The sequence below is a fragment of the Xyrauchen texanus genome, chromosome 17, assembly GCF_025860055.1.
Source record: "Xyrauchen texanus isolate HMW12.3.18 chromosome 17, RBS_HiC_50CHRs, whole genome shotgun sequence".
NCBI classification, from domain to species: Eukaryota; Metazoa; Chordata; class Actinopteri; order Cypriniformes; family Catostomidae; genus Xyrauchen; species Xyrauchen texanus.
Genome location: NC_068292.1, coordinates 12275696 through 12300760, shown reverse-complemented (window position 1 = coordinate 12300760; position 25065 = coordinate 12275696). Strand labels below are relative to the sequence as shown.

Sequence of the window (25065 nt, the reverse complement as noted above, 5' to 3'; positions counted from 1 at the left end):
ACTGTCGATAGTGCTTAACTTGAATTGAACCTGGAATAATCCTATAATATTGAAATACTTCAATGCAACAGCTGATGCAAGTGGTGTTTCTTTACCTTTGCAGTTGTAAAAATAACTCCAGCACTGGTTTCCACATCTCACAAATGTGTTGACAAGGTCTACCCCCCTCCTTTACTGAACCCCTGTTTCATCCACTAGCCTGAAAAACGTTTTGTGGAGGTGGGGCATCTCTACTCCATTTTAAATCACACTAATAAGCCCATTGTTTAGCCCAGCACTCTGCAGCTGCTGCTTTGTGTCTTCATCCTATTTGCTGCTTTCCACGTAAAACTCTTGCTCTAGGTACTGAATACTCCAGGCTAAAACTAATTTACCACCCAATCTATCCCTCTGCCCTCCCCCCTTGTTGTCATAGGGGGAGGGAAGCCAACTTTCCACAATGCTTTGCATGCAGTAACTGAGGCAAGAAGACTGGTTATCATTATCTCTCTAACACATTTCTTGTTCACCTTACCTCTGTACTCTTCCTCACTTCTTTTTACTTCTCACCTTTTTTGAGGGGGGAAAAAGGCAGGCACTGAACCTCAGATAACAATAATATACATAAGTACTTAAGGTGGCATCCAAGCCTGGTCCTGTATGCCTTGATGTTGAGCTGGAGTTACGTATACAGACACCACCAGGAAGTACGCAAATCACCTTGAAGGCTTCTTGACATATCTACTGCCTTGTCTTTTTATGATAGGATCGTAGACTCGGAGGATGGAGGAGAGAGGGGGACATTTTCAGCCATTTGTTTACTTCAGATTGTGATCAAATCCTGTGCAAATGTTTGATTCAAATATTAGATTTTTCTAAGGGTCATAAATATATCAGTTTTATGCTTTTTTTGATATTCCATGAAGTGGTTTGACATATATGTTGACATATTTGCCATTTCAGTTATTTATTTTTTTATTTTATTATTACAGATAAAAACTACATAAAAAAAAAAAAAAACTTTTAGGAGTGCACTAGCGTATTGTCAACCTCAGATAAAACACACATTAATTAAAAGCCTCAAAACTCTTAGGCGAAATTGGCAATTCAACTGAACACATCTCTCGCTCGTGCGTTCTGTCCAGCCTTTTGCCATTTTGAGGCTGTTGTTTTGTACAAACTACTTTCAGTGTTGTATTTTGTTAAATGTCAAATGCTCTCCCACTTTGCTTTAGATAGGGGTGACAAATGAAATGCGGGCTATTGCAAGAGTGATTTACTATTCAATTTCCTGCGCAACTGTGCGAAAGCAAATTACAGAGGAAATGAAGGGAATTAAATGTCCCAGAGTTCCGTGATGTGACTCAGTGACACACACAACAACACTGACCCTGTCATTTATGCCTTCAATCACAGCAGGGAGAACCAATGGCCAGAAACTGAAGAATTTGTGCTGCTATTTCTTTAATAAAACAACACTAATGATCATACAGATCACTAGTAATGATGATCTGATTCACTAATAATTGCTTTAATTGTTCATATGTGCACAGGAAAGGTTATCATGCAGTGAAGTATGCATGTTTCTTAACCAGTTGAAATGCATGAACAACTTTTATATAAGCCTAGACTATACGTGAGTGGCAGAATTTTACTGCAGATTTCCAGATCATTCTTGTTTCTCAATCAAATGAGTGAGACTTTACTGTAGGATCAAGGAGTTGTTTGAATTATTATAATATTATTTCATAATAGGACACCACAAACTCATTTGATTGTTTTTGTGTATATATTTTTTACTTTGTTCTGAAATATATATGAAGTTAAGAAAAAATTGCAACTGGAAACGTATTAATGAATAATTAAATATGCATGAAAATGTTTACTGGTTTGACTTGCTCTATATTTACACACAGTCAGAGAATGACACCCATTGAGTTGGAGTAAATATTCTCCTTAATTGTTTGTAAAATGACAAGAAATATGTTTTGTTAGACCTTCTAATTTTCTCACTACTGTTTTGCAAATGAATCAGTGGCAGAGGATGTTTGGCAGGCATTCAGTGTCACAGGGTGAAAGAAAAAGCCTGTCTGAGAGCTGAATAGGGCAGGCCTTTATTCACGTTAAGGAAGTGTTGTGCTAAAGGTCAGGGATGAAATGACAGCTTAGAGCTAATTTCTGAGGCCTGTCATCGCTGTTTCTGAGGAAACACATTTTGTAAGCGAGCTCGGTTGGGTTTGTGTACGATGCCATGGATTGTGTCCTCAGAGGGTCACACTTGCATACCCGACTTTAAGGATTTTGATTGTATGTTTCATATTTAAGACCATTATAAAGTAACTGATAAAGGCACACTTGTTACCGCATATCAATGGAACTCTAGAGTTCAGTAATGCAACAATATATTACAGCTCATAGTTAGGCTAATGAACTAAGTTCTGTATATAATATAAATTGTATGCTGTATGATATAAATATGATATTTAATATGATATAAAAATTATATGAATGTTTAGATTATATTTTAACTAGTGTTAATTCTGCCTCATCATCAACGAAGCTTGTGCTTGCAAATATGTGTTCGGGTGTAAATGTGTCAAATGTGATGTAAATATGCCCATATTAGAAAATCAGCATATTATTATGATTTCTGAAGAATCGTGTGACACTGAAAATTCAGTTTTGATCTCAAATTGCATTTTACAATATATTCAAATAGAAAACTGTTCTTTTAAATTGTAAAAAGAGCTCAAAATATCACTGTTTTTACTGTATTTTGGATCAAATAAATGCTGTCTTGGTGAGCAGAAGAGACTTCTTTTAAACGGTAGTTTAAGTAAAGTCTTTATGTAAAGAAAATATATAGTCAGATTTCTTCTTTTAACTTCATCATTAAGTCTTCTCACATTCATTCTCTTTCTGTCACATTCCTCTTTGATTGGCCCAGGGGAGGGGTCTTTGTCTCCTCAGGTGTAAATTACAATCAATGATAGTTCATGCCTCCTCGCATATGAACTTTCTAACATTAAAAGTGTCTTACAAAAGTTAAATTACTATATTGTTTTGTATGAATGAGTAATCCGGATGGTTTTCACATCATTTTGTAACACACTCTAGGCTACAAGATCCAGTTCTCAAAAGTCTTGTGGACAAATATTTAGTATGTGTTATATGGCCTTATTTCAACAACATATATATATATATTTTTTTTTCCAAAAACCATGCATAAAGGTTATTTTCTCAAAAATACAAACATGTACACACATGTTGCTCACATATTATTGTAGTCCAGTTTGTGCTGAATACAGTGTAATCAGACTTTAGCCATTAATGTTTTTTAGCAACTGAAAAAAAGCACAAATGTCAAAACTTCTTCAGGGCCCAAAATACCCTCAGACCCCAGAGGGTTAAAAAACAAATTGTGCTGTCAAACAAATTTTGCATTAACTTCAACAGCACTAAAATATATATTTATATAATTTATTATTTTTATTTTTTTATTATATTCGATTGTCTTCATTTCTACACATAGTTCACCTAAAATTTTTAATTTTCATCATTTTCTCTTATGGCCTTCTTTCCTCCATGGAACCCAAAATAAATAATTTTGAAGAATGCACTTTTCATTGTTATATTTTCTTTTAATTTAATTAATTACATGACATGACTTACATAAATATAATTAACCACAATTAATAGCTTGCATTATTATTTGCTGAGAAAGGCAAATAATGATAATTCATATAAATAATGCATAATAATTAAATTTCTTTTTAAATATGTTAAGTTGGGTCAATTATAAATATATAATACATATTGAAATTCAGAAATGCATTTTTGTGACAGATTGATTGATTAGACAATACAAACAGTGGTTTAAAAACTGGTTTATTTGCATGTAATTGAACAATCTTACAGTTGGCAGCAATATGTTTTGCATTGAGTTCATCAATGTGTCCAGTTCTCAGTACACGTGGTATACTGGAAAACAATGAAAAGCGTTTCATAAGTTTTAAAGCCTTTTATTGGCAAAAACACTAAATCAGCACTACTGTGTCAACCTAGGTCACTCAGTCTGCAGCCAAATCACAGCAGTGCTGATGTAGGGCCATATTGCACTCTTGCTTGTGTGATATTGCTTAACTATGTACAGTGTGTAAATGTCCTTACCAGACATCACTGGCAACAACGTCGCCTATGGGTTCAAACCCACCTTCGCTGGACCAGACAGGACTGGCAAAAAGTGCTCTTCAGTGACTAGTTGTGGTTTTGTCTCACATGAGGTGATGGTCAGACTTGCATTTATCTTTGAAGGAATGAGCTTTACACTGTGGCCTGTACTCTGGAGCGGGATCAATTTGGAGGTGGTTGGTCTGTGCTGGTTTGGGGCTGTGTTTCACAGCATCATCGGACTGAGCTTGTCATTGCAGGCAATCTCAACGCTGTGTGTTACAGGGAAGACATCCTCCTCCCTCATGTGGTACCCTTCCTGCAGGCTCATCCTGACATGACCCACCAGCATGACAATGCCACCAGCCATACTGCTCGTTCTGTGCATGATTTCCTGCAAGACAGGAATGTCAGTGTTCTGCCATGGCCAGTGAAGAGCCCAGATCTCAATCCCATTGAGCACGTCTGGGACCTGTTGGATCGGAGGGTGAACGCAGGGGCCATTCCCCCCAGAAATGTCCGGGAACTTGTAAGTACCTTGGTGGAAGAGTGGGGTTACATCTCACAGCAAGAACTGGCAAATCTGGTGCAGTCCATTAGGAGGAGATGCACAGCAGTACTTAATGCACTTGGTGGCCACACCAGAAAGTGACTCTTACTTTTGATTTTGCTCATAATATATACTATATCAGTGTATATATATATATATGTATATATGTATACTGATATAGCGAAACTAAAAGAGAATATTTGAATTCCCATCATATATTGTTGATTATTAATTTAGTTTAGCTACTCTTTTAAACACAACAACAATGGCTAATGAGATATTTCATCTAAGAGTAAAATGTATATACGTGCATAAACACGCTGAAGGACATGCTAAGACATTTGTAGATGCACAGCCGCATCACGTTCATTTTCATACTTTTTTTTTTTATTCAGTGTTAATTACCAGAGTTAATCTTTATTCAAATTGCACAGGCACTGTGTGTTTCTTTGCTTGCTAATTGGCTTGTAACTGAGTAAATGGAAACGTGTCACCCAGCAGTTTGTATTCATAGTGGCGATGGAGAGGTCTGTTGTGACAGGTAGTTCAGCTCATGGGAGATGTGAGCTGGAACGGCTTTGAGATACACCAGTGGAGATCAAAGTTATTACAGTCATATCCATTCTTCTGTTGTCTTGTTTGCCCTGTTGTGGGTAATATCTTTACCAAAAAGCTGCTTTGTCTTTGGAGATGGTAATTGTCATTTGCACAGTTGTAGTTGTTTGAAGGTGTTACCTCCCACTCTCCTATGATTTATATACAGCAATATCTATTAATAAATGTCATGCATATTGACCTTTAGACTATACACATATACATATACATATACTATATATATATATATATATATATATATATATATATATATATATACATGCATACATATAGCTCTAGAAACAAATTAAGAGACCACTGTTATAATCCGTTTCTCTGGATTTAATTTGTATAGGTATGTTTTTTTTTTTTTTTTAATTCTATAAACTACTGTCAACATTTCGCCCAAATTTCAAATAAAAATATTGTAATTTAGAGCATTTATTTTCAGAAAATGACAACTGGTCAAAATAACACAATATGCAGTGTTTTCAGACCTGGAATAATGCAAATAAAACAATGTCATATAAACTTTTAAACAACTCAATACTAATGTTTTAATTTAGGATGAGTTCAGAAATTAATATTTTCTTTCAATAACAAAGCTATCAGGTGTCTTGGCATGCTCTCTACCAGTCTTTCACATTGCTGTTGGCTGACGTTATGCCACTCCTGCCATAAGAATTCAAGCATCTCGGCTTTGTATGATGACTTGTGGACATCCATCTTCCTCTTGATCACATTCCAGAGGTTTTCATTGGGGTTCAGGTCTGGAGATTAGGCTGGCCATGACAGGGTCTTGATCTGGTTGTCCTCCATCATCATACCTTGATGGACCTAGCAGTGTGGCATGGAGCATTGTCCTACTTGAAAAACCAATCCTCAGAGTTGGGGAACACTATCAGATCAGAAGGAAGAAGGTTTTCTTCCAGGATAACCTTGTATGTGGCTTGATTCATGCGTCCTTCACAAAGACGAATCTGCCTGATTCCAGCCTTGCTGAAGCACCCCCAGATCATCACCGATCCTCCACCAAATTTCACAATGGGTGCAAGACACTGTAGCTTGTAGGCCTCTCCAGGTCTCCTTCTAACCAATAGATGACCAGGTGTTTGTCAAAGCTTAAAATTGGACTCGTCGGAGAAGATGACTTGACTCCAATCCTCTACAGTCCAATCCTTAATGTCTTTTGCAAACCTCCGCTTGGTTCTTCTTTGCTTCTCATTGATGACAGGCTTTTTTCTAACTTTGCACGACTTCAGCCCTGCGCCTAGGGGCATGTTTCGAACCGTCCTTGCTGTGCACTTCACCCCAGCTGTCGTTTGCCATTCTTTTTGCAGGTCACTTTGTCATCCTATAGTTGAGTAACATTCAAATGAGTTGGCGGTCATCTCGGTCAGTGTTGAGTCGCTTGAAGCAAACTGATGGTCACTGTATCCCTCTTCTTGAAAGCTAGAATTGAACCCTTTTTTTCCTAACTGAAAACATCTCTTTTTACATGGTAAATAGTTTATTTAAATTTTTTATTTAAATTAATTTTGAGGTACTACTAGCACCATTTTTGCCAATATTGCAAGACAATGGTGTTGACCACTGCAGTTGTTTTTTTTTATACTTTTCCTTGTTGAATAAGATTTGGTTATGGTGATCTGCTTATCAGTACCTCATTAAGTACAATGTGGAATGCTTGTGTTGGAATTCTCTCTCTCTCTCTCTCTCTCTCTCTCTCTCTCTCTCTCTCTCTCTCTCTCTCTCTCTCTCTCTCTCTCTATATATATATATACATACATACATATACACTGTACATACACGCTGGCTTCCAAAGTTTGGAATAATGTACAGATTTCGCTCATATGGAAAGAAATGTGTTCTTTTTTCAAAGTTGTATTCAAGTGATCACAATGTACAGTCAGGACATTAATAACATGAAAAATTACTATTATAATTTGAAAAAAAATTCAGACCTTCTTAAACTACAGTTTTCTCATCAAAAAAATCCTCCACCTGCAGCAATGACAGCTTTGCACATCCTTGTCATTCTAGCGGTCAGTTTGCATTTGCACAATGCATTCAGCAGAGGAGGAATTGCAGTCTAAATGGAGCGGTTGCCCATTTGCAGATAGGACTGTAACATTGGTCCTGATGTTGCGCATATCACAGGTTTACAACCAGTTCCCACCCGAAAGCGAATCGTCATCCTGATCAAGCTGGCAACCTGCACCAAGTAGTGGGGGAAACTTTCAGTCTTAGTTTAAGGATCTTCCATCGATGTGTACATGCCCTCTGCACAGCTATTAAAGAAAAATGTATGCAGTGTGTAATATCAGCGTTGACATATGTCAACTGATATGTCAACCCTGATATTCAATAGGCTATTTTGAGCAATCTTCTCATCTAAAGCATCACCATCACAACTGCATTACGTCCCGCATATTTGTCCGGCAACTTTTAATGACCAACTGAACTTGATTATCATCTCAAATTAATTTTGATTGTTTATAGTCTTGAAAAAATTGTAGAAGATTTTGAATGATGTGGAAAAGAAACTTTAATAAATAAACGGATGGCTACCATCCAAGAGTGGCCATTCATTTATTCTCCGTGCACTTGGCGATGATAGGTGCATAATACGAGATATTTGTGTTGGCACTTTGGAAGTGTCATGACGCAGATGTGTTTGCAGCATCAGATCTGTGCACGTCTGCCGGTAAGACAATCCATAACGGTTTGAGTAATGCTTCACATACAATAAATTGTCTTTTAAGGATGTACACCTTGTCGTCATGATTAAGACAGGCTAACGATTGGGGTAAATTCTGTCTCGTGACACAATATTTTTGCGTTAATGCCCTTTTTCTCGACAAAAAGTGTTTCCCAAAAACTGTCTCTTTCCTTTTCATAGCATGCCAATCATGACTTGAGGAGGGGGTTTGATGGGCTAAGACCTCTACACAGATGGAGGTGGAGAGAACCATACACACACTGCAAGTATGATGCAGTAGTAGTGCAGATGCTTGCGACATATATGAGCCATGGTGCTCTTGCCGGGACTCGGGTTTGAGTTTGCCCTGCATCATGTTCTGCTTCTATTATTTCTTAATTTTTTTCCATCCTATTTTCCTTTTTCCTCATCCTCCAAGGTGAGGAAGTTGAGATGGACAATATATAGGATATTGATTATTGAGTTTTATATTTAAATTATATATAGGGATGTACAATATATATATATAGTATGTGTGCATATATAGATATATACTGATGAGAATCCATATACATATACTGGGGGCCAGAGGTGGCTCAGCGGTTAAGGCTCTGGGTTACTGACCGACCACCCTTGGGCCCTTGAGCAAGGCCCTTGACCCTATCTGCTCCAGGGGCGCTGTTTCATGGCTGACCCTGCGCTCTGACCGCAGCTTAGTTGGGATATGCGAAACAACTGCATTTCATTGGCTCTGTACCTGTACTCCGCACAATGACAATAAAGTTGAATTTTAATCTTAATCTATATATATATAAAATAACATTGTTGGTCAAATACTGGTTATCGGACAATTTTATTTATTTATTCAATATTGGATTATTTTACTTTTTTATTTGTATTTATTTATGTATTTATTATAATTTTTTAATGTATAGGATCGGCAAATTTTTGGTTATCGGACAGATTGTAATTATTAGTTACTGGAATTTCCAGATTTTCCTACCCAAATCATCTTTGGCAATACAAAAGAATCAAGATTTTTACTTTTTGAACTAGATTTTTTTCTATTGCTTGGGGCATGTGGGTGGCTGGTAGGTGGTTACTATCTGTCTTGTGCCAAAAGAGCCCACCCTCATGTTTTAAATTTTCTGATCCCTATATATGGCTCAGATTTCTCTTTTAGTGTTAGTTTCTGGCGTTATTTTGCACGTTGTTTTGTCCATAATGTGTTCTGGGTGGTTGTTAGGACAGTATGTGGCTGCTAAGATTTGCTAGGTGGTTTCTTACTTGCCCTCACTTCTGCTGAAAGTCTCTATATGATATTTTTGGTCCCTGAATGTAAGTCTATGAGATTTTTTTCAAACATATTATCATCTGCCAGGTGAAAATCATAAGCCAGGTTGATTTGAAATGTAATAACACATCTCCTACAAGCAACACAGTTTGAGATATGTTCACAGTAGTAGGCACATGAGACCTCAAATCAAAAAATATCGACTGTGAACAGCCCCAAACTGGTGAGATTGTGGATAAGATGAACATTCCTAATGCTAGATAGCAAAAAACCTGGAAAACACTCCGTTATGATGGTGAGAATGAAATGTGTCCGGCCTATAGGGATCAGATTCTCTCTCACTGCTGGCCTGGAGCTCCACTGTGGCCCTGCTTTCCAGACCAGAGTAGGCACTTTACTGTGTTTGCACAACATAGCTTTTAATGCATTATAGGATATTAATTATTCATACACCAGTGCCTGCAAGACCAAGTACAGTTCATCCTGAGATTAGTGTTTTTTCCCCCCTCCAATGTTTCCAAATCCTTATCCTTTACTACCCTTAACGTTACACATTTTCGATGCCGTGTCTCCCTTGCACACTCAAGAGAATGCGCAGAGAAAGCATTCTCTAAATCAACGTAAACTGTAATATGTAGGCTCCCTTCTTTGACACACCCAAGGTTGTGAAGTCTCTTCTAACAAAGATGTGTTGAATCAGGTGTTTCATTAGAGAGTCTTTCAAAATGTGTAGTGTTGGTGGTACTCCATGACCAGGATTGGGAACACACTGAAAACGTTTGCTTGCACTTAAGAAAACGGTTTATTTCAGAGTTTTAGCAGAAAGCAGTGTTTTAAAATGTAATGTAAACAAGAACTCTTATTTCCTTTTGCCATTTAAGGGATTAAGAGAAAGCAGTTTAATACACCTAGGTTTCTCTCAGTGAACATGTCTTAATGTGGCCATGTAAACACATAAGCGGTGTTCTGATGGGCATTTGAAGAGTATACGTGCGTGGAACAGACCGGGATAACAAACGTCACAGGATGGAGCCCAACAACATGTCAACAAAGCAGAAAGAGTTTGACATTTCTGGGAGTATAGCGTGAGAATCACATATACTATATACTAAAGCCTACCCATTTATTCACACAAATGTAAAATATTGAATGTCTTTAATGTCCACATATACAATGGTCAGCCACAGCATTAAAACAACCTTATATTGTGTAGTTCCCCCTCGTGCCACCAAAACGGCACCAACCTGAATCTCAGAATAGCATTCTGAGATTACATCCTTCTCACCACAATTGTACAGAGATGTTATCTGAGTTACCGTAGACTTTGTCAGTTTGAACTAAACTGAAAATTTTTTGTTGACCTCTCTCATCAGCAAGGCATTTCCGTCCACATTTTTTTTTTGTTTAGTTTTTTGGCACCATTCTGAGTAAATTCTAGAGACTGTTGTGCTTGAAAATCCCAGGAGATCATCAGTTACAGAAATACTCAGCAGCTTATCAATTACCAACAATCATGCCACGGTCCAAATCACTGAGATCAACCATCAGAATGGGGAAAATTTTTTAATGAGCACATTAACTGAAGCTCCTGTCCCATATCTGAATGGTTTTATGCACTGCTGCCACATGATTGGCTGATTAGATAATCACATGGATGATTGTTGGTTCCAGATGGGCTGGTTTGATTATTTCTGTAACTGCTGATCTCCTGGGATTTTCATGCACAACAACTTCCTTGGATGCCATGAATGTTATTTACCCAAGCGTTGTGGGGAAAATGACATTGCTGTGGAGAAAGCTGCTTATTAAACGAGTCGTATGTATATGACAGTAAAGAGAACGCTGTTTTCTCAAAATAACCAGCTTTCTCGCAATAAGATGCTTTCTGTTTTTTATGCAACTCTGGTCACTGATCTAGTCGATAAGGCAACCGGCCGACTATTGTCTTGAGGCCCCTGCCTTTCTCTTTCTTGTTCTACGTCCAGCTATTTTTTGTCCACAAGATATCCAATGTCATTTCCCCCCAAATAAATTAATTTGATTTGTTTTACGTGTATCTTAAAACCTCCTAATTAAACAGTGCTTTGCCAAGGTCAGTTTGTCATTCAAGCAACCCACCAACTAGTCGATTTTTGAAATATGTTGTTTTGTACATCTGTAATAAGGTCACACCATGGTGGCATGCATCCCTGCTATCATCAGGTTTTGACACAGTCTGTCATACACAAACTCTCTGACCCTGGGTTTCCTGTGGTGCTGGGATTATATTGAACAGAACCTGCTCAACGAGGATAGACTAATGCATATCCGTGCAGGAAAAACTAGACTATAACCTGTGCCGTTGCAGCTGAAATCTAGATCCAGCTGTTTCCTGACACATTCACACTGCTGGTGTCCACAACTCCCACCCCAAAGAGGGACACTCTTTCCGCACCACCCCTGTTTCCATGTCTCGCCCCGCTTTCTAGTCTCTCTCCACTGTTTCTCTTTTGCTGGAAAAAGAAATAGCCCCATTCGTGGATGACATCAATCCATGACACAGGGCCTGGGCTGGAAAGAGCACACTGCTGTGGCAGAACAACACTGGGGCATATTAACGAGGGTTCAGGTAATGGAAACGCACAAGGACCATGTAGCTGCATCCTGTTTTCCATGCACGCTTAATGACAGCCACCCTGCTGTGTCAACTGGGTTAATTGACTCCGTTTTGTGGGCTACATGATTGCATGTCCCGTGGTTCTGTGACTCGGCCCGAATGAAGCTGTCGTCAATGGCCGTGATTGATGATAGTGGTATTTTTTTTTTGTGTGAAACATGTAGCATTCATTGGAACCAACATAATGACCCTTGCTTGTATAGGTGAGCACCCCGTGAAATAAAACAGATTAAAGTCTTGCTCTCAGCATAGTAGCATGTAGTACCTAGTGCTTCTCTTGACTTGGATGCAATTGCTTAAAGGTGAAGTGTGTAATTCAAGAATCTTTAGTAGCACCAAACAGAATTGCAAAATGTATTTGTCATTATTAATTTTGGTTGATTATGAACCTCTGTCATATATATATATATATATATATATATATATATATATATATATATATATATATATATATATATATATATTATACTCACCTAAAGGATTATTAGGAACACCATACTAATACTGTGTTTGACCTCCTTTCGCCTTCAGAACTGCCTTAATTCTACGTGGCATTGATTCAACAAGGTGCTGAAAGCATTCTTGAAATTTTGGCCCATATTGATAGGATAGCATCTTGCAGTTGATGGAGATCTAGGGCACGAAGCTCCCGTTCCACCACATCCCAAAAATGCTCTATTGGGTTGAGATCTGGTGACTGTGGGGGCCATTTTAGTACAGTGAACTCATTGTCATGTTCAAGAAACCAATTTGAAATGATTCGAGCTTTGTGACATGGTGCATTATCCTGCTGGAAGTAGCCATCAGAGGATGGGTACATGGTGGCCATAAAGGGATGGACATGGTCAGAAACAAAGCTCAGGTAGGCCGTGGCATTTAAACGATGCCCAATTGGCACTAAGGGGCCTAAAGTGTGCCAAGAAAACATTCCCCACACCATTACACCACCACCACCAGCCTGCACAGTGGTAACAAGGCACGATGGATCCATGTTGTCATTCTGTTTACGCCAAATTCTGACTCTACCATCTGAATGTCTCAACAGAAATCGAGACTCATCAGACCAGGCAACATTTTTCCAGTCTTCAACTGTCCAATTTTGGTGAGCACTTGCAAATTGTAGCCTCTTTTTCCTATTTGTAGTGGAGATGAGTGGTACCCGGTGGGGTCTTCTGCTGTTTTAGCCCATCCGCCTCAAGGTTGTGCGTGTTGTGGCTTCACAAATGCTTTGCTGCATACCTCGGTTGTAACGAGTGGTTATTTCAGGCAAAATTGCTCTTCTATCAGCTTGAATCAGTCGGCCCATTCTCCTCTGACCTCTAGCATCAACAAGGCATTTTCGCCAACAGGACTGCCGCATACTGGATGTTTTTCCCATTTCACACCGTTCTTTGTAAACCCTAGAAATGGTTGTGCGTGAAAATCCCAGTAACTGAGCAGATTGTGAAATACTCAGACCGGCCCGTCTGGCACCAACAACCATGCCATGCTCAGAATTGCTTAAATCACCTTTCTTTCCCATTCTGACATTCAGTTTGGAGTTCAGGAGATTGTCTTGACCAGAACCAAAACCCATAAATGCGTTGAAGCAACTGCCATGTGATTGGATGATTAGATAATTGCATTAATGAGAAATTGAACAGGTGTTCCTAATAATCCTTTAGGTGAGTGTATACACACATACACAGTATATAACTAATGTTATTCGATGTTATTATTCATATTGAGAAAACATTTTGAATGGGATGTTAATCCCACAAGAAATAGTGCAGTTAATTTTACAATAAGGAAACAGAGCAAAAAGAAAATGTGTTCCATTTGATATTTAATGTTGAGTGTAATTGAATTTTTGTCTTTAGGAATATTGATGCTGCACTGTGTCCTGTGAAGGTGGGCAACACACAGTTCTCTCATTATCACCTCACCTTATTTTAATGTGAACTGCAGGCTTGACAGTGTTTCACCCAGATACCTGTGATTCAGCTCAACCCCTCCCCATTAAAGATTAAAGTATCAACCACCAGACAGAAGTGTTGGAAATGGCCATTTGCAGTCTGCCTCCAGTAATGATTCCACTAGGGGTTTAAGTGCTTTAAGATAAAATGGTGTCATAGCACCCTTTCACCATCTACCAGAGTCTCTCGCTCTCTCTGTTTCAAAGCCTAGTGAGCTGACTTACTGTCTACTGCCTACTAATGCAGCTTCTATTGGAGTGTTCACACATCCAGCAATTAATTAATTGGTGGTCGGTGAGTCTGTTTTGCTGTTAGTTTGCAGTAGGCATCCCCACTGGACTGCTGTATCCAACTGTATACTTAGTCGGTGAATTACTGACCCCCTCTATAGACCATTTCAAGAATGAAAACAAACAAATTAGAATGGTCCAAACGTATTTTCAGATCCTTTCCACAAAGTCTAATTTTCAAAGTAAGTCAGTCCACTTGGTGGCCTTTTTTGGAACACACTTGGGCAGTTTGGGCAGCTATTTTTCTATGTAAACAAGTGTCATGACAGTGCAGCTCCTATCTACTTGAATCAGGAAAGACTGAAATCTCAAATGGTTGGTCAAGATTACGATCATATTTAAAATTTGTGTGAGGCGCATGTGGCGCCGGGTTCACTCAAACGGCTCGTGACCTGTGCTCCAATCCCCGTTGTTGCATCTAACTTGCACTGGACACTCACCGTTCAGTTCCTGGACCCTCGAAGATGCCAGCAGGTAGAGACCGGTCTTCCGAGGAAAAGTATGCTCTGTGTTTAAAGGCAGCAGTCATGATGCCAATTTAAAATTCTGACTGTTGTCCCTCCAGGTTTAAAATATTGCTAGGCCCACAGATCAATAGGCGGTATCAGTAAACATTGCAGTAGATCACACTTAATGTACATGTCTTTGGAATCTTACATCTGAGATAAAACACTTGATCTGCTGATCACTGTCTCTCAGAATAAACCCTGCAGCAATCCTATGACACATAAATACATATTTCTTTACAATCCTGTAGTTTCCTACCACTCCATTGAGTTGTCCCTACAATTCAATGGAGCGCCTGGATCATCCATTAGCAATCAGAGTGTTTTAGATAATGACGGTGAAAGACAATGGCATTATAATGATCAGGTGACGTTCCGTAAGCACTAACCTTCACTTCCCATTCACTGGCAGTAGATTAATTTTGCAAGCAGAAGGCCACCCATCAGCGACGTCACTAATGGTCTTGATCTGGAATTAAAGCTGACTTCCTTTCAATTATAAAGGCTTGCCGTGACCAAGTGTCATAACGGCTTTGATGTCCCTAATGGTGTGTCTGTGTGTTAAGCCTTATCCAACACAGCTTTTCAGGTTTGATTCATGGATATGACATGATGGGCCAAACGTTGATTTCTTTCCACCCGTGTGATAATACCCAGTCAAAGTCTGCCCTATTAAGTCTCTCACAATTTGTTTAAGAAAGCTTGAAAGATATATCATCCAATGGGGGAGCTTTATCCATTCACTGGTGGCCATGCTCACTTTGGAGATCAAGAAATAATACATAGAGAATGGAATATAGGTGTTGCTTTTGTAGTCGCTAGTCCAGAATGTTACTGTTATGTACAACACATTTTCCTTACATTTTCTATATGGGTTGAGAAGTAAATGTCAACTTTTTTTTTGGTTGACAACTTCATCCGACTTAACAAGACATATCTTATTGTACCATATATACACTCACCTAAAGGATTATTAGGAACACCTGTTCAATTTCTCATTAATGCAATTATCTAATCAACCAATCACATGGCAGTTGCTTCAATGCATTTAGGGGTGTGGTCCTGGTCAAGACAATCTCCTGAACTCCAAACTGAATGCCAGAATGGGAAAGAAAGGTGATTTAAGCCATTTTGACCGTGGCATGGTTGTTGGTGCCAGACGGGCCGGTCTGAGTATTTCACAATCTGCTCAGTTACTGGGATTTTCATGCACAACCATTTCTAGGGTTTACAAAGAATGGTGTGAAAAGGGAAAAACATCCAGTATGCGGCAGTCCTGTGGGTGAAAATGCCTTGTTGATGCTAGAGGTCAGAGGAGAATGGGCCGACTGATTCAAGCTGATAGAAGAGCAACTTTGCCTGAAATAACCACTTGTTACAACCGAGGTATGCAGCAAAGCATTTGTGAAGCCACAACACGCACAACCTTGAGGCGGATGGGCTACAACAGCAGAAGACCCCTCCGGGTACCACTCATCTCCACTACAAATAGGAAAAAGAGGCTACAATTTGCAAGAGCTCACCAAAATTGGACAGTTGACCAAAATGGTCTGATGAGTCTCGATTTCTGTTGAGACATTCAGATGGTAGAGTCAGAATTTGGCGTAAACAGAATGAGAACATGTAACCATCATGCCTTGTTACCACTGTGCAGGCTGGTGGTGGTGGTGTAAAGAATACTTTCAGCACCTTGTTGAATCAATGCCACGTAGAATTAAGGCAGTGCTGAAGGCGAAAGGGGGTCAAACATAGTATTAGTATGGTGTTCCTAATAATCCTTTAGGTGAGTGTATATATATATAATATATATGTTCAATAAGTAATTTGGAAAGACCTTTGGAGTCCTGGAAGAAGGTTTTATGGACATATGCCTCTAAACTGAAAATTAGTCTGGATTAAGAAAGGCAATGTCTTTGACATGAACGGCACCATCACAATAGTCAAGCGTGGATGTGGGTCAGTTGTATTATGGGGGTGTTTCGAGGCTCCAGGAAATGGCTATCCTGACTATGTGACTGACACCATGGATTCTTTCAGGTATCAGGGCATTTTGGCAAAAATGTGATGACTTCAATGTGTAAATTGAAGTGTTGTGATCACAGGACTTTCCAGCAAGACAATAACACACAAGGATGTATCCCAGTTCTCTAAAATCTGGTTTTGGGTTGGGTCGTGGAATGTCCTTGAATTGCCCTTTCAGTCGATTATTAAAATCCCTTTTAAAATCTTTGTTGGAATTTCAAGGAAGCAGTGGCAGCACAGAAACCAAAGAATATCAATGAGCTGGAAGCTTTTGCTCATGATAAATGTGTAAAAATTCCAAAAGAGAGGTGTCCGAAGCCTGAGAACATATACCTGAAATAGTTATTTTGATCTTGTTAAGGGTAAAGGATGTTCCACAAATATATGACTTTTTGGGGTTGTATGTTTTTAATGTGGGTAAATTGAACTTGATTACAACTGTGTATGTATGTGCATATATATATATATATATATATATATATATATATATATATATATATATATATATATATATATATATATATATATATATATATATATATATATATATATATACCGATCAGCCACAACATTTAAACCACCTGTCTAATATTGTGTAGATCCCCCTTGAGCCGACAAAACAGCACCAACCCGCATCTCAGAATAGCATTCTGAGATGATATTCTTCTCACCACAATTGTACAGGGCGGTTATCTGAGTTACTGTAGTCTTTGTCAGTTTGAACCATTCTGGCCATTTTGTGTTGACTTCTCTCATCAATAAGGTGTTTTCGTCCGCAAAACTGCCACTCACTCTATTTTTTGTTTTTGGCACCATTCGGAGTAAATTCTAGATACTGTTTTGTGTGAAAATCTCAGGAGATCAGCATTTACGGAAATACTCAAAACAGCCATCTGGCACCAACAATCATGCCACGGTTGAAATCACTGAGATCAATTTATTTTCCCTGTTCTGATAGTTGATGTGAAATTTAACTGACACTTATATGCATGATTTTATACACTACACTGCTGCCACACGATTGACTTGATAATCATATTGATGATTGTTTGTGCCAATTTCTTTAACTGATGATCTTCTGGAATTTTCACGCACAACAGTCTCTAGAATTTACTCCGAATGGTGCCAAAAACGAACAAAAATAACCAGTGAGGGGCAGTTCTGTGGACAGAAAAACCTTGTTGATGAGAGAGATCAACATAGAATGGTCAGACTGGTACAAACTGACGAAGTCTACAGTAACTCAGATAACCACTCTGTACAATTGTGTTGAGAAGAACATCATCTCAGAATGCTGTTCTCAGGGATTTAGACTGTGGCATCATTGTTGGTGCTAGATGGGGGCTGGTTTGAGTATTTCTGTAACTTCTGATCTCCTGGGATTTTCACACACAACAGTCTCTAATATTTACTCCGAATGGTGCCAATAAAATAAAATAAAAATCCAGCAAGCAGCAGTTCTGTGGGTGAAAACGGCTTGTTAATGACAGAGATCAGATGAGAATTGTCAAGCTCTCTGTTTTTATTATTATTATTTTGATTATTATGCACCGAAATTTTCGAAAATGCCATTTTTTGTTTTGACCGAATGAGAAATAAGGCTGAAAATATGATCCGATATATATGCCTCCCCGCCCTTATTTCATTGCTCAGGTTTCACTCTCGATCGATCTAGCCATTATCACGGCGCTGCCAAGCAAAGGGCGATGTCAGCAGTGTGGAAATACTATATAAAACTAATAAGCAGTCCCTCCGCAACCAATACGCCTACTACGCAGTCTGCGTAGGGCACCAACTCCCTAGGAGGGCACCATCTTTCCCTCGCACGTTATACATTATTCAAGGACACGAAAGCAGTTGCGGAACACAAACGATCGCTTCACGCTCATATTGCGAACGCGACAATCCTCTTGAATACTGGTACATGAACGAAGATCGCTTTACATTGCTTGCGCGGATTGCACACAGGTATTTATCTGCCCAAGCACCAGCATAGAGAGAGAGAGAGAGAGAGAGAGACTATTCAGTGCAGCATTTCATATTCTTGAGATGCCAGGAAGCTGAGTAACTTTTGTTCTTGAAGAGAAATCTGACTCTTTTACTTAAATAGAAAGCAGTCCAATTTTCTCTGTGTATAGTAATTACATTAAAATATGTTTAGCACTGCAAAACTTCACTTGAGGCTACATCTGTCGTTTACAGTTGAGTTTGGTTTTAGTTCTATTACTGTTGTTTTGCACTGTTGTTTTGCACAATAATTTTATATTAAAGTATAAATACATTTACATAAACAGAATAGAGGCCCTCTGCCATTCTGTGTTCTGCCTGTTGTTTTCATTACAATGACTGTGTAGCATATTTAAACGTTTTGTATTTGCAAGATGCTAGCCTAGAGCTGCTAAATTAATTACTTGACTGCTGTTTTGCATATCATTAGAGTTTTCTAGAATGTTACATTTATTGGATAATTGGTTAAAAAACACAATGTGTTAAATTTGATTGTTAAAGAACTGAATAAAGAATAATATATTTAATAGTGTTATAATATATTTTCTTTCCCAATTTTGGTGCGTTACTTTCAATAAAAGTGTGATCATTTTATTGATTTGTAGTTTTTAAATTCAGATTATTTAAATTAATTAAAAAGTATAATATATCGGTTTCGGCCCAGATTATTCATTTCGATTAATGTATTGTTTGGATATTTTTAATTATTACATAATGTATTTAATGATTCATTAAAACATCCGTTTAAACAATTATTTGAGAAATTGTGTATCACGTGTTTGTGTGCCATTTTAGACACTTTTTTAATTGAATATTTTATTTTACGTCACTCCCTTCTCCAGTGTTTTCTCCAAAATACAAACAGTTTGCAATGCTGTTGTAGGTTTAGTCTAAAACAGGGTCTCTGAAAATGCATGGTTTTGCTGCCTACCTTTTGGAACAGTTTTCACATTGGGATCACTCCTGTTAGGCATTATAATGTTCCCTATGTAGGCAGCTCAATGGGATTTTGAACAGACATTGTTTAGTTAATTCCTGGGAAACCAGGACCAAGTGATTGCCTGTTTATTTACATCAGTTCTTTTTTTAATAGATCCATTATGTTCCACTTTAGAAAACGCAATGAACACTGGTTTTCTCGTATTGCAGAGGGTGTATGCGAGGTCTGGCTTACTAGTGAAGACACAGGGGCGTATGGCAGAGATATTGGCACAGACTTGCCAACATTGCTCTGGGAACTGGTGAAGGAAATACCAGAGGGAGCAATGCTCCGGCTGGGCATGACCAACCCCCCATATATCCTTGAACATCTGGAGGTAAGTTCTCATCATTAGTCAAATAAAGACATTTAAAGAAGAAAATAGACGCTTCCCATTGTGCATGTCATTATTAATACCTGGCAGTAGGTGCATTGCCCTTAAAACTATGTTTCAGACACAACTGGTGAGCCTGACACATTTCAAATTGCTATGTTAAATGGACCCACTTAACCTAACTGTTACTGTTGTTATTTTGATTTATTGAATAGAATATTATCACCAGCTCAACTTGAGCAGTTACATTGACTGGAAACCGATTTTTAGCATTGTTAAGGACTGTTAACACCAAGTCCAAATGACCCAAAACATGACATATCTACCTGCCACTGCGGCCTCATTACCATCTTTTAAAAATAATACCCAGAATGCAGTGTTCCCCTTTGAGGCCCAGATGCAGAGGACACCCGTAATCCCTCAGACGGCCCTGAGAAGTGCTGGTAGTTGCAGTTTTAATTTGCAGAGGGTTAATTGAGGTTGTAATTTTGTCCCCTTATGTATAGGTTACGTTTATGCTCTGTTACATTCAAATTAAATGTGATTATTTTTTTATTTCCACCTAAATGAAAGGAAAAACAATTAAAAGCTAATTAGAAATGTAGCTGCACTTGTATACGTGCTGGAAGACTGTTATTTATTTTTATGTGCTAATTCGATTTCCATCATCTGATTATTTGTCCTTATTTTATTTCCACACAATTTTAAACCATTTTTAATTGCCTTTCATTGCTTTGATGCGTCTATTTGTCTTGCGGAAAGCAGGAGAGCACGTTTACCATAGGGCAGTTCTAAGTTTTTCTTTTCCTGAATATTGGCAATCTCTGATGATTTCTGGTATATGAACAGGTTAGATTGTAAAACAGTCTTTCACAATTGAGTGTTCCGGTCTTTAATGGGAGGTAAGAATAGTCTTGCTCTCAGAGCCCTGAATGTTGCGTCAGCCGCTCTGTAAGAATGAGGCAAAATGGTTTTCATTGGTGATGAAAATGCCAAGTGGAGTCTCTAGAGATTTGCCTCCACTCTCCCCTCACATACAGACAGATGGGGGAAATGACACATCTTCTCCAAGCCTCACTTGCTCTTCCACTGTCCCTCCTCTCACGGCTCATACTTGAATTTTTGAAATATGTCACAATAGTACATTCAGCAGTGGTGTATGATGTGTTAATGCTACTCTTGAGTAACTTTTACACTCATTTGTGTATTTTAACACATTCCCCTGACTTTATTTTGGTATAAAGTGGGCTTCGAAAGCCTACATTGAAAATCTGGGATTTAAAATCTTATTTAATCCTGCAAATAAACAGAAGGTTTTAGGATATTTTAGGATAAGATTCTGCACTTCTTCTTGGTGAATAATCAACTAGGCAAATTTGTGGCATTGATCATGTTAAGTCCTTTGTATAAACCTTAAGATTCCCTGGCTTTCATTGAAACACAAAAGATGCTTTTTGGAAACGGATAAAAAAAAACTGCAAATGCAAAATGGAAGCATTTTTAACCACACTGTATCTCTTACCATCACACTTTCTACCTCCCCCATTCACTGACTCTTTTTTTTTTTTTTCTTTTTTTTTTTGGTGCAGGATAGGTTTTGCAGGGGTGTCAAATTACTGTGTGATTTGGGAGGTTAAAGCTGCATCCATGAGAGCTGTCTTACACCCTTTCAGTTGAGTCATTTAGCAGCATTTTAGGTGCTTAGAAGAACATGTTTGATTTATAGACAGTTTCGCAAAAGCACCTGTCAAACAGGATAGGTACTGATTGCAGTACTCTGCTGGTGTGAGTGAGTGAGTGAGTGAGTGAGTGAGTGAGTGAGTGAGTGAGTGAGTGAGTGAGTGAGTGAGTGAGAAAAGTTTTGCATGTAACTTACAAAGCAAAATTTGTACAGTATCTGAAGAAAAAAAATGTGTGCCTTTTGTATATAACTCGCTGCCCCAATGCAAGGGGGTTGTCTTGGCTGGTAGGGCAATGCTTTGCTGTTGTTTATGTATTCTGAGTAGTTTGTATCATATTTCTTTACATTTTCTGTGGTGTAAGGGTTTGCTAAATGGTCACTTATTGGATAGTTGCATCAAAAAGAGCCCACTCCTAAATCTCTTGCCCCAATATACAGTACATCTGGAAAGTATTCACAGCGCTTCACTTTTTCCACATTTTGTTTTGTTACAGCCTTATACCAAAATATATTAAATATAATTATTTTCCTCAAAATTCTACAAACAATACCCCATAATGACAACATGAAAGAAATTTGTTTGAAATCTTGGTAAATTGATTATTGAAAATGCTTGACATAACTTCCAACTCCATGACAACTATACACTACATATTTAAGAGGGGCCTGATTTTTAATTTTGAGATTGATTACATTGTCATTTCACCTTGATTGTCAACAGAGACGTCTCACAGCAACCAAACTGATAAACAATGCTGCGATGCTATCGTTTGTTATACAGGTGTATGATAATCAAAAGAACGTTTAATTTGCCCTGTTTTGAACACATGTCTCTGCAAAAATGTTTTGAACAATTTTACTATCATGTAATGTAGAAACTTTGACTCATTAATGTATATTAGTTAATAAAAGTAAAGGTTTATCATCGACCATAAATCTCCATCAGTGCTGACATGTTTGCGTGACACACATGCATCTCAGCAAAATCAGAGTTGAAGATTTCCACACAAGATGTAAGTTCAACATAAAGTGCTGTTCCATTGAAGTTTTCCCAGTATGAAGTTTAAAATTCCTAGTTAAATGGGAGAAAGCATAAATCATCACAGCAACAAACACCAACAGTGCGTATCGTGACTTGCTATCCTTGGCACACACACACACACTAGGTGAAATCTTTCTTTCAAACATCTAGATGAAGCAGAGCTGAATGTAACAACACAGGGTCTACAAAACTATTTTCAACTTAACACTGCATTTAAAAAATGCGATGATTATGGTGTCACTGAATCCACTGGTTCAGAAACAATGGTGCGCACTTACTACGCTTATTATGATAACCTGAAGGAAGAACAGAGATGCACGTTCTGAGCATTGTTTCATTGAATTGGCCAGTGAGTCTTCAATGATGACAAAATATTATGCATTATATTTTGATTATGCCCTCTTTTGTAGTAATTGTAACTACATTACAGACTACATTATAACAGCCTATGTGAATTAATAGATGTTGGTACAATGAGACACAATGCAGCAGCCAAAGATGTATAACATATATATATATAGATATATATATATATATACATATACTATATATATATATATATATATGTCCTATACCCCAACCGCCCAGTATTCAAGAAATTACTTTGAATACTCGAGTAGACAAAATTACCAAAAAGCCCATCCCTAATATATATATATATATATATATATATATATATATATATATATGTATAATGTTATTTTCATCTGCACAATGGTTTATGAGAATGAAAGGACAAAGAGAGAGGGGAAAAGATGTGGACAGAGAAAGATTGCAGTTTGAACAAGGTCATCATTTCACCAGTCTTTTGCTGGTTGCTCTTTCTTCTTACATGCCATCATTAAGTCTTCAGTTAACATGATTATTTTCATTATGAAAAGCAGCACCCGGATCAAGGCACCTGAGCATATGCTAACAGTGCAACATTTCATTAGCTGACCATCACAGAGGCTGAGCCCTGACCTCCTTGTCAGCCAGCGGGCATCTCCGCACTCTAATCAGCACCCACCCGCGGTGTAGCCTGTCAGCGAAGGGTGTATCGTCTAAGAGGAGACCAGTGAAAAGGGCACTACACCAAAGTGTACACTCAGATGGCAGTTAAGCCTTCTTGTTTTGCTCTCAGAAAGGCTTGCTGTAATGAGATGACTTCCCTGTGACCTCTTGAATTGAAGCAGGGATGAATTATAGAGATGCTGGACAAAAATTAAACGACTTCAAATGAAAAAAAATAAAGGCTAATGTACCAATGTTGTGGACAGTGTGGATACTTGCAGTGTGTCAGTGCATAATCACAAGTGGATGCTATTGGCCTGGAGGTCAATGCTTGGATGATGCTCGGGTGCTGTATATGGTTGGAGTTTGTGCTCTCTATTTGTTTGCATTGAGAGCTTGTGTCTAGGTTTAAAATATATAATTTGAGAGCCCTTTCATTGGATTTCAGCAGCCCCATAATTCATACAATTCATGTATGGTGCACCACACTCCGTGGTAGGTTAACCGATTGGTCAGATTTCATGACTGTGCAATAAAGGTGATACGCTTCAGCTTTAGGTAACCTAAGCTTTCATACAACTAGGTTTTTCCTTCATGAAATAACATGACATCCGCGTGAGATTTGTGTGATCAGCAGCACATTAAATTAATAAGTTTAACCTCCAGCCAGAACTATGGAATGCTGAGCTGCTCTGCATTTAAATTGGGGTACTTTCAGTATCAGACTGAATTTATCTGTGAAACCTGTCTGAATGGCCAAGACACTGCCTGCAGCAGTCTTGACTTGGTAAACAACACTAAACAATGACAATTTCTTAGATGTGCACACAAATTTAAGAAAGAACAGCCATGGATTTAACAAAATGCTCTCTCTAAATCTCATTCAATGTGCTGTGTCCTCTTTCTCTGAGAGAGAGAGAGAGAGAGAGAGAGATGTGTGTGAACATTCACAGTTCAGTCAATTATAGTGCAGGCTCTGGGGGAGTCTACTGCTATTTGTATTTGGAGTGGAGCTAATTTCATCCCAAACACAGGCCATTTTCATATTAATGAATCCCCCGAGACTCCGTCCATTAGTGGCTTAAATAGCCAATATTATGCTCATTTACAGGTTCATAATATTATTTTGGAGGTCTATTAGAATAGGTTTACATGCTTTAATGTTCGTACTCTACATTGCTTTACACCCTCTTTCTGAAATGCTCTGTTGTAGCTCATGTCTCTTTAAAGCCCCCCTTTCTGAAAAGCCCAGTCTGCTCTGATTGGTCAGTTGTCCCATTATGTTGTGATTGGTCAACAGCTTGGAGCATGT

The 25065-nt window shown here is 38.3% G+C and overlaps 1 protein-coding gene across 1 annotated transcript in view; it reads left to right on the top strand.

Moving 5' to 3' along the window:
• The window catches only part of cdkal1 (CDK5 regulatory subunit associated protein 1-like 1), a 508818-nt gene that overhangs the window by 285355 nt on the left and 198398 nt on the right, over nucleotides 1–25065 (top strand). Inside the window, exon 9 of the mRNA XM_052147039.1 lies at nucleotides 19874–20040. Within this exon, the coding sequence (XP_052002999.1) occupies nucleotides 19874–20040 (167 nt within the window). The remainder of the gene's footprint in view (nucleotides 1–19873; nucleotides 20041–25065) is intronic.